This window comes from Chenopodium album, chromosome 1 (genome assembly GCF_948465745.1).
Source record: "Chenopodium album chromosome 1, dcCheAlbu1.1, whole genome shotgun sequence".
NCBI lineage: Eukaryota > Viridiplantae > Streptophyta > Magnoliopsida > Caryophyllales > Amaranthaceae > Chenopodium > Chenopodium album.
This window is the reverse complement of record NC_137834.1, coordinates 17015861-17026070: the sequence shown is the minus strand read 5'-3', so window position 1 is coordinate 17026070 and position 10210 is coordinate 17015861. Positions and strand designations below refer to the sequence as shown.

Genomic DNA, 10210 nt, shown 5'->3' with positions numbered 1-10210 from the left:
ACATTTAGTACTTCTTCTGTTTTTCATTTAATGTAACACTTCTCATTACAATCTTGCTAATGTGTTTATTTCAATCATTAACATCTTCTATTACTTATAGATAATACTAAGATCACACATGACTATAATTTTTTTCTATTAATATAACTCATCAAATCTAGTCAAATCGAAGTATATAAATAAAGTACAAGTTAAAATGTTGCATTTAAGGGAAATAACAGAGGAAGTATTTTATAAGAGAGCTCCTTGTGACATTTTTTTAATAAGCTAGTTTTTCAGTAATTCTGAAATGTATAAGATAGTTTTTCACATAAAGACCCAACTTAAAATACATTATAGAAAGTTGAATGTTCCTTTGTGTATTACAAGTCAAGTGCCTACTGAAAAATGTCTGTTCATATTGGACAATCATTGGTATAGTTAACTTCATAGTTTCTTGCACGTCAACGGTTGATGGTAGAATTTGAGGTAGTCCAAGATGTAACTAACTCATGATCTCAGCAATATAAATGGTTTGAACATACTCCGATCCTATAGTTATGATGATATTTCTCTTAACCCTTGTAGTTAAATTGATTAAAAGAGACTTCCATTTTCAGCCACCTTCCCATAAGTTGAAAGAAAAAGAAAACAAGGCGTTTGATATGCTCAATATGCACTTTTTTACCTTCATAACTATGAAGTTTTTACAATACTAGTTGATTTCCATCTACTTTGCTAGTGTTGCAACACCAATCTTGCTAGCTTCATGTACTACTTTCGTCTCCTGTAGAAATTTTTTTTGTTCATGACGATGTTATAAACTTTTATCACACTTCTTGATCCATATATGCTTAACTTCTTCATACAATTATAGTCTGCTGCATTGTTTTGAAATACTGGTTCAGTTTCAGCAATAGATTTTGAAAAACTATCATTTTATGAGAAGGTAAGAGTGTAAGACTTAATCTTACCCCAATACTGTTGTTTCTCCTATTTCCTGATTTCTGTGCCTTTGAGGATGGCTTAATCGAAGATGGATTAGCTCCTGTGGATCACCTCTGGTGGATATACCATTCGGCATCAAGGAATTGCTGCTGACCTCAGTCGCATTTCCGATACTATAAAGCTAAGGAAAATGATAAGGTTGTTAGCTTAGACGAGCCAATAATCTGTCTCATATAAGTCTGTACAAATTTTAATGGAAACAGAACAAGTAACTTGTATAGATCAGCTTTTCTTTTGATTGTCATAGGGTCTCATACCTTCTTACACAAGTCGGTGTTTTCTTGACGAATAAGGTTTACCTTTTCGCATAGCTCCATATTTTCCTGCTGAATGATATTCCCCTGTAAAAAGGAAATTAGATTAGAACTAACACAGTAAGATTTGCTGTCATATTTTCTGTTAAGAATATTAAAGGAAGGTAATAATATTGTAAAGGACCTTGTGGTTAAGCTCTTGAATCTCATTTGTAAGGATCTGTTCCTGCATTTGTAGGATACATTGCATTGTTCAGTAAATTAAGACAACTAATTTTCATATCAAAACTGAAGTTAATGGGAAATTCCTGTTTCTCATATTGTTTCTCATATTGAGAAACGAAATTCGTTTTTGATGGGATATTTTTGTGAATAAATCAATAACTTTTCCATTATTGTGGGCTCCACAATTGAATAAAGTTGTTGGTTTATTTACAAAAATGTCATGTGAGAAACAATCACTATGAGAAACTGGGATATCCCCTAAGTTAACTAGCTAATTAGACTCTCAAGTAACGAGTTTCTTGCCTTTTTCATACGAACCCCTCGAAGACTCATTTCTAGTTGCTCCTCTAGGGATTGCAGCTCCTCTATGTTTAGACCAGAGAGCTTTTGTCCCATAAGTTGCCTGCCTTATCAGAATGGAAATGAAGTCCCTAAGTTAGGGCATATGAACTCTTTGTTTGTAGCTACTCTTATATACTACGTATTATTAATCGAACTACTACACCAAATCATCATTACCCGAATGCCACTATTAAGTTTTCTATAAATCCTCTAAATAGTCTGCTAGAAAATCAAGATCTGACTTCGAGACTTAAGGTCAGATAGCAATAAGAAATAAAATAGGGAAAAGAATGATCAAACAAACCGCCTTATTCGTGCAGTTGCAAAGTAGTAGTTACCAATTAGTATTCCGTATTAATTATAATCAGTAGTTTTGACAAAAATCTAGTTACGGGAGAAAGCATACCGGTAGCTTTCGTGCAGATCCTGCAACTGCTGCCTTGTGATTTCAGCCTCCTGTCGCCAAAACTAGCAGGTAAACCGTTATAATTAACACATTGTATTGCATCGCGTATTAATATAACATGATCATAATGAACAGTTATTAGCTTGGTAACATATAGCAGATGATAAAAGCGAAGTTTATGTAAATTCATCTTTAGGCATCTGAAAGAGATGCCTGATCATCTTCACCCTTTTTGACTAGTTCTAGTTTAAAGGTCTCTTTTATTTCATAAATGATCTGAGAACATTTCTGTTCTAATAGGGTATTGTATTGCCAGATTATAACAGTTGCGAGGCTAATGTAAATATGTAATGCATGATTCTTGTTTTAGACTCACAAATGTTATCTCAAACGCTCAAGAAACATTTTTGGAACAGCTATTTCTCAAGTATTTTGCAGTCTTTTAGTGTGGAAAATTCTGCTTAATATATGTGAAGCACTGATGTTACAATTTATATTTCTGTATTGCTTAGAAGCACCAGTAAGTACAAACAAACTACATTATAATGGAATTATTGTTGACCATAATCTTAAATCTTTCATGATTTGGTTTCTTTTGGTAACATAATTCCATTAAAATATAGTTCGTTCATACCTACAGGCACAAAATCCTGGATCCACCACTGATAGGCACAAATCCGCACAATGCAATGTACAATTGTACACATACACGACGACGATATACATTCATACTTATATGTGCACCATCGAGTGCTCAACCACATTGCATGGATCAAAAATAAATAAAGAATTGGTTATCTAAAATATAAGCCAGAATTGCTATACAACCTATATCAACTTGTTTTCATTCCCTAGCTAGCACTTAAACCGTGCTTATGTTTGGGGTTGGGCTACATTTTTTAAGTATTATTGTGGTCTTGTTTGTGGTTTTCGACTTTCCACTTCAATGTTATAAACCTAGTACTCCCTCTCCCGATCCTTTTTGTTCTTGTCATGCCACTTTGACATCTTTTGTTTCACAAAAGACATCCATCCACAAGCGGAGAACAAAAGGATCGGATGGAGTAAGTTTTATCCTTAGTTTTGTATCCTTTGCTAGTTTGCTAGCATATTGGGAGGGGTGAAATATATGTTTAGTACGTAGTAATATGCAGAGTATTTGCAGTAATGCAACTATTTAAATCTTAAATAGAAAAAGATTTACAATAACAATAAGAACAACGTGACAAACAAAGATCTTACCTTTAGTTCAGATTCTGAGTTCATATGGTGTTGCTCTTGCTTTGCTTTGTTATATCTCTCAATAACTGATTTCATGCTGCCAAGATATGTATTAGATTGACACAATTAGACCATGTTTGTGTACTGCTAGATAAGGGTGCACAAAATCATTGGGTAACTAGTCCTCATCCGAATTAAAGCGATGATATCTAACTTTTACAATTGCATGTCCAAATCATCCACCCCTCTACCGGCTAATAATCCGAGTCTTATCAGAAAAACAATCTTTAATTTAGATTTTGTTTGTTTTGTATCAAGGTGCATTGGTCCCATCTATTTACAATTATTGATTAATGTATCGGGGGTACACAATAATGGTCATTGTGCACTCCATCAGTGTACGGACTATATATAAAGAGCAAGCTAAAACAAATTAATTTGACGGAAATCGTGGAAAAAAAGATATGGGGTCATTTTTTAAGGTCATATGAGAGGTCAATGTTGGAGAAAAAAGTCAATTATTGCCGGATTTCGATCTCAAGGTCCCTCCAAACAACAAAATAAACTTATAAGGTCCTTTTAAACCATTTTAAATATATAAGGCCCATTCACACAAAATAGTGAACATATATGTCCTTTCCAGATAAGTTTTCCTTTATTTTAAGGTGTAACATCTTATAGATTCATGGGGCATACTATAAAGACTAATATAATACAATTAGTCTAATACATCATAAGTTTTTTGTAAGATAAAATTTATTATTACAAAATTAATAATTTTGTTGTATAAAAGGTAACTTTGATTACTTTAAAAATAACTTTAACCTGCTTCTATGAAGAATTTAGGGAGATAAGAAAAGGGAAAGGAAAGGGAAAGGGAAAGGAAGGAAAAATAATGAGTTTTCTTTCCAAATCTCAATTAGAGAAATAAAATTCTTATAATTTAATCGATCTCTCCGTTTCTCCACCCTGCAATTCCTTTCCTTTTTCATTTGTTTTCCAAATGAAAAATACTCCACCACTCCATTTTCATTTCCTTCCTTTCCCTTCATATCCCTCAATCCAAACACACTATAAAAGCAACATTAAACATGTAATTTCATACAAGAAACAAGTCTGATATAAAATGTCCAAACTCAAAAAATATGTAGTTCAAATCTAAAATATATGTTTCAATGTTTTATTATTCAAAAAGTAAAAGATCGAACAAGGGTTGAACTGTAAAGAATATAAATTAAATGAACATATGATTCAAAGGAATCGAAACCAAAAACACATTGTTCAAAATCAAAGAACATATGTTATTATTTTGACTACTTGCAAAATGAGAAGTGTACTCGGGTGCACCAACGAATTTACAATCCAATTAATATGAAAAAGATGGTTGATTGTATAGTTGAAATATATTTCAATGGGTAATTAGCTTTTTCATTTGAAGTGAAGTATACCCGTGAAATGCATCCTCATGTAATGAGCTACTGAGGTTATGATATTTTTAACTCAACTGTGTTTGAGAATGAGAATATCAGGATAACTATTGAAGAAAAGTTAAAGTATGGTTATATGAAGGATAGAAATATTATACAAATTTCTCCTTATTGGTTTTCACTTGTTTGATTGTTTAATAAGCAACACAATACAACATTACTATTTTTTCATCTAGCTTTCAATTGTTTGTTTATTTTATTGAGGAAAACTCAATAAGCATAAATAAGAGTTCAAAATTTTGAGTTTTAGATTTCAATATTTCCACAATTAATTTTTTTGTTGGTTTTGGAAGGAAAACTGAGGAAATAAAAATTGTCCAGCTTTAATTAGAAATATTTTCCAAGTATTTCCATGGATCACAAATTTTTATATATGATTAGCCACACCGTGTGATCGGGGTTACTCGAGTTACTCATTCAGGGGTTACTCAAGGAGTTACTCGATCAGAGGTTACTCGAAGTGTTAATCGGTTAGGGGTTACTCGGCCAAGAGTAACTTGAGTAACCCCTTACCGAGTAATTTGAAAAACTCCGGCCACACAGTGTGACCAACCACACAGAAAAATCCCCCTCTACAATTTACTTTTTTCCTTTATTTTTTTTTACAACATACAAACAAGATAGATACAAGAATTTATGTATATTTGTACGTAGCTTTTCTTATTAATGTTAAGTTGCTCAACACATTGTATGTGAGGATAAGAGCCTTTAATTTGTCTTGACGTCTAATGGAGCACCATAAATCTAAGGCATTGTTTGGTTGATGTAGGAAGTAAATTCCCATGGAAAATTCTAATTTATGGAAACTTATTTCCTTTATTAAAATTCCTAGAAATTGCATAAATAATTTGGTTATCATGTGGGAATTACTTCCTCTATTTAATTCCTAGAAATTATATAAATATCCCCAACTCGGCTAGCTCTATTGCACCTTTTTTTTTTTTTTTTTTTTATAATTTTTTTTTTAAAAACTACCTTTTTAGCTTAAGGTGTGTCTGAATTAACTTTATCAAAGAGGCAAAGGTTAAAGATCCATAATGAGTACATTATGCATTCATGTACCCCAAGGGCTAAAAGAATTAGGTTATTGCTTTTATGTAGAAACTAGTTATTGACCTGTGTAATGCCCTGATCACTATATATTTGTAAATTTGATCAAAATTAAATTTAGAAGGTTAGTGTTTAACAGTATTTATAAGTGAATTTGTATCCATACCTTGTAAAAAGTATGAGATAAATCTTATAAATAATGCTTGGTAATTATAACCTCTAAAATGTTTATTTACTTAATTGCCCCATTAATGTTGATTAGCTCTTTTTTAAAACTCTTAAGAATGTGCGGACAATTATACACATAAAAATATTTGTTTACATATAATTCCTCATTATTGCTACTAACAAATTAAATAAAGTTGTGATGTAAGGCCAAATCGAAAGTATTTATCGAATATTGCTAGTTATGGCACACGCGTGAGCCAACCTTATAAAAATAATTGAAAATTTTAAGATTATTAATAGGTGCTAGTATTTTTCATTTGAGTTTGCATAATAAAATAATAACTTATGTAAATATTACTTTGTATAATTGTTTGATTGGTATTGCATCTAAAGAATTACTCCCTCCTTTTTTAAATATCTGTTCCATTTCTCCTGGACACGTATGCCGATGCAAATTTTTGATCAATTATATCTATATTTATTAATAAGTATTAATTCTAACCATTGAAAATTAGTAACCTATGTATTGTGACAATTCCAACAAGTACCCAATATATGATATTTGTTTTTCTTATGTATAAATCACAAACATTAGTCAAAGTAAGATAAATAAATAATGCAAAAAATAGATTTGGAGCAAGTATTTGGGAGTAGACACCAAGGAATCAACACACATCAATATATATATTATTAAAACTCATGGCAAGACATGCTACTTTGCCATGTGTCACCAATTTTGCCATTTGGCATATGATGTGTCGCCAAATCATATCATACCATTAATAATTGAAAAAAATCATACATTAAACTCCATGTATTAATGTTTAATTTAATTGATAATCTCTTCATATGAATAACACCCTATCTAAATTTTCCTTGGAATGTAACTGCGATCTTTAATAATTACACAATAATAAGGTTTGTAAGATATTAAACATTAATCCATTTTTATTTTGTGAATTAATTCATAAAACTGTAATTATAGAGGAAAAAGGATTTTGTGCATTATGGAGTAGTATATATTTTGACATCAACTTTATAAAGATTTTATTTTAATGAAAAAAAATATTTTTATAGTCAAACCAGTTCATACAAACAACAAACTACTTAAGCTATCATCTTAAAAAACAAAAAACGCCACTTAAGCTCTTAGCGACATACAAACTTCGATTAAAGTAATATATTTATAATGACTCGGGGCATCGCCCGAGCCAATAACTAGTTAGTATTTAGATGTCTTACAAATTAATTAAAGTCTAGATTATTGTGCAATTACTTATGAGTTACATTATTATATGGGAAAATTAAATGCAAAGGTTACACACATTAAGAGTTTTAGGATGATGAGTGATGACACATAAGGCGGCGACATAGATAGCGCTCATGTAATGCCAAATCATATTGAACGAGTGGTGACACATGGCGCTAGTATGTTTATCCTTTGAGTTTAAATAATATTATATAGAACAATAATTATGTAATTCATTTGAAGATGTAAGTAAGGGAAGTGTTAAACCTTTGAATCAAAGGCATTAGGTTTGCTTTTATTTTCATGAGATTATGGTCTTGTTAGCAATATTATACTTGTAGTAGAATTGATCAAATATTAACTAAAAAAGGTGCGATGAAGTGGTGTTCATTGTAGTGTTTATGAGGTAGTTTTTAGTGGTAGAGGTAGTGTTTTGAAAAAAGCTTAATGTGTAAAATTTTTGGTATAGAAGTTTCTTTTGAAGGGAAAATATGGTTAAATATCTGTTCTTTTACTATCAACAACTTGTTTTGCAGAATGCTAATAGCTAAGAAGAAATATTATTTTTTTTTATAATAATCTAATAACTATCAAGTTGCTGCAATAACATATAATATATACTACCTCCGTTAATAGTTATCTGCAACTTTGGAATATTTTATCTCTCACAAATAATACCACAAAGTTGCAGATAACTATTAACGGAGGTAGTATATATATATAACAACTAATTTTATCAAACAGAGTATACCTTATTTAAATCATCCATATATCTTACAATTGCCTTTCACTAAGAAGTATCATAAATCCATCAAGCTTGAATCTCATTATAATTGAAGTGTTAGCAATGGTCATACATATATATGTAAACACCTCGTGCGAAAGACACACAAGCAACTTAATCATTCATCCTAGCTAAATTTTAAGGATATTCATTATGCTATTAATATTGGTCTTGACAGTGTCCATATCAAATTTGATACAACCTTTGTATAAAATTAGTGGTCATACTAATAGTAATATATGTACTATATTAATAATGAGACAAGCAATCGATCCATAAAAGATTAATCAGTGTATATAACAAAATTATCAGATTAGTTTATGTCATTTTGCCTTGTTTAAAGCTTTGATAAGCGGACGACCTTACTCCAAAGTTACAAACTGTTAGTATAGTCGTGGGGTAAACTTTGAAATAATATTCCTTAAGGATGACGATATACGGTACAATTTGTTTATCTAAACACAAGACAGGGGATGTTACAACCCTATACTATATAAGTGTAAATAGGGTTTCAATGTATTAAATATAGTTGAGATTATACGGAATACTTTGTATTTATGTTGACGATTTAAAATGACCGCTACATCAATTCAAAATTTAGAGTTGTAAAGTCAAATTTATCCGGTTTCTATATCTAAATCTTGGCCTAAAATGGGATTTGTATTGGGTGGTCTCGAGCATGTCAAATAAACCAACAACTAAAATCTTGTCAATTTCTTTCTGACAAAAGATTGGAACTGTCTACATTAAATAATCATTTACATAATATCTAAATTGCAGAAACTAGATTATTAACCAACAAATTAATCATATAATATAAAGTTAAATAGGCAAATTAAATAGAATCAAACCTCGAGCTGGAATACTCATAAAGCTTTGAAGTGCTGGAAAATATGATAACTCCAACTTCAGCATCACAAAGAATAGCAAGCTCTTTAGATTTCTTCAATAAACCCTTTCTCCTCTTTGAGAAAGTCACCTGCCTACTCGTTGAGTTATCGATCCTTTCGATCACGATCTTCCCCCTTCCCATTGTCGATCCTTCCTTAAATCTATCCTTCGTCTGTTAACAAAGAAAACACAAGCAAATCAAAGGGTAAACAATCAAGAAATTGAGCTCAATGATGAACAAAGCATCAAATCACACATAAATAGTCCCATTAATCCTAGGACTTACCCTAATTTAGTATACTTTTTCTATGATTCTGACCAGGAGAAAATATTTGTGCCCTAAAAGAATTAATTATAATGAAGATAATTAATTGTGATAATTAATTGTGGAGGGATTAATAAGTTTAATTTCAGCAGCTTGCTTTATAAGCAAATAGAGGCTGGAAAAACTATACTATATATTGTACAACCAAATAGGAGGTCCATATATAATTAACAAGTTGTTTATATTTAATTAAACTTTGCCGTACAACATAATTATATAATTTATAAGAATTTGTACTTAATATAATATAATAATTTTTAGGGTGGTCCAAAATTATAATTTCCGTTTAAGGTATAGAAGTTAAGGTACTTGAAGGCAAGAGGGTGTAAATGAATTCATTCTTTCTATGCATAGAAAATAAAATAGCGCCGTCAGGCGTATTCTTCACTGACACCTGGGATTGTAACAAAATTTAGTTTAAAAAATATTGCAACTTTTTTCATAAAAATATGTTAAATTAAGAAATAACTAAAGTTAGATTGGATCCAAATATCTCCCTAAATTTAAATCAATCTGACCACGATTCAAACTATTAAAACTTGTAACTATTGACTCCAATGGTGTTTATAGATTTATTACGGAGTATTGATTTTCTAGCCCACCTCGTTAGTTGCATAATTATTTGGGGATGGCAATGTAATTAAAATTAGATATCTTCAAATAGTTCACCAATAGAACACCATACAACAATAAAAAAAGGAGAGAAAATTAAGAGTAAAATATAAATTGAATTATAATGGAACATGAGCCCATTATAATAGCCAATAAAAACATGACAAAGTAAGGTTGTATGTAGGGACCACATACAACAATTGTATGTG

At 30.8% G+C, this 10210-nt stretch overlaps 1 protein-coding gene across 1 annotated transcript; it reads right to left on the bottom strand.

Moving 5' to 3' along the window:
• Positions 1-548: 548 nt before the first annotated feature.
• LOC145568212 (MADS-box transcription factor 23-like) lies at positions 549-9211 on the bottom strand. Its single transcript, XM_081627675.1, has 8 exons — positions 9025-9211; positions 3457-3532; positions 2215-2276; positions 1770-1869; positions 1426-1467; positions 1245-1328; positions 954-1108; positions 549-860 (listed from the first exon to the last, which is right to left on the bottom strand). The coding sequence occupies exons 1-8, from the start codon at positions 9204-9206 to the stop codon at positions 851-853; spliced, it is 711 nt and encodes a 236-aa protein (XP_081483801.1). The 5' UTR covers positions 9207-9211; the 3' UTR covers positions 549-850.
• Between the last annotated feature and the right edge of the window lie 999 nt (positions 9212-10210).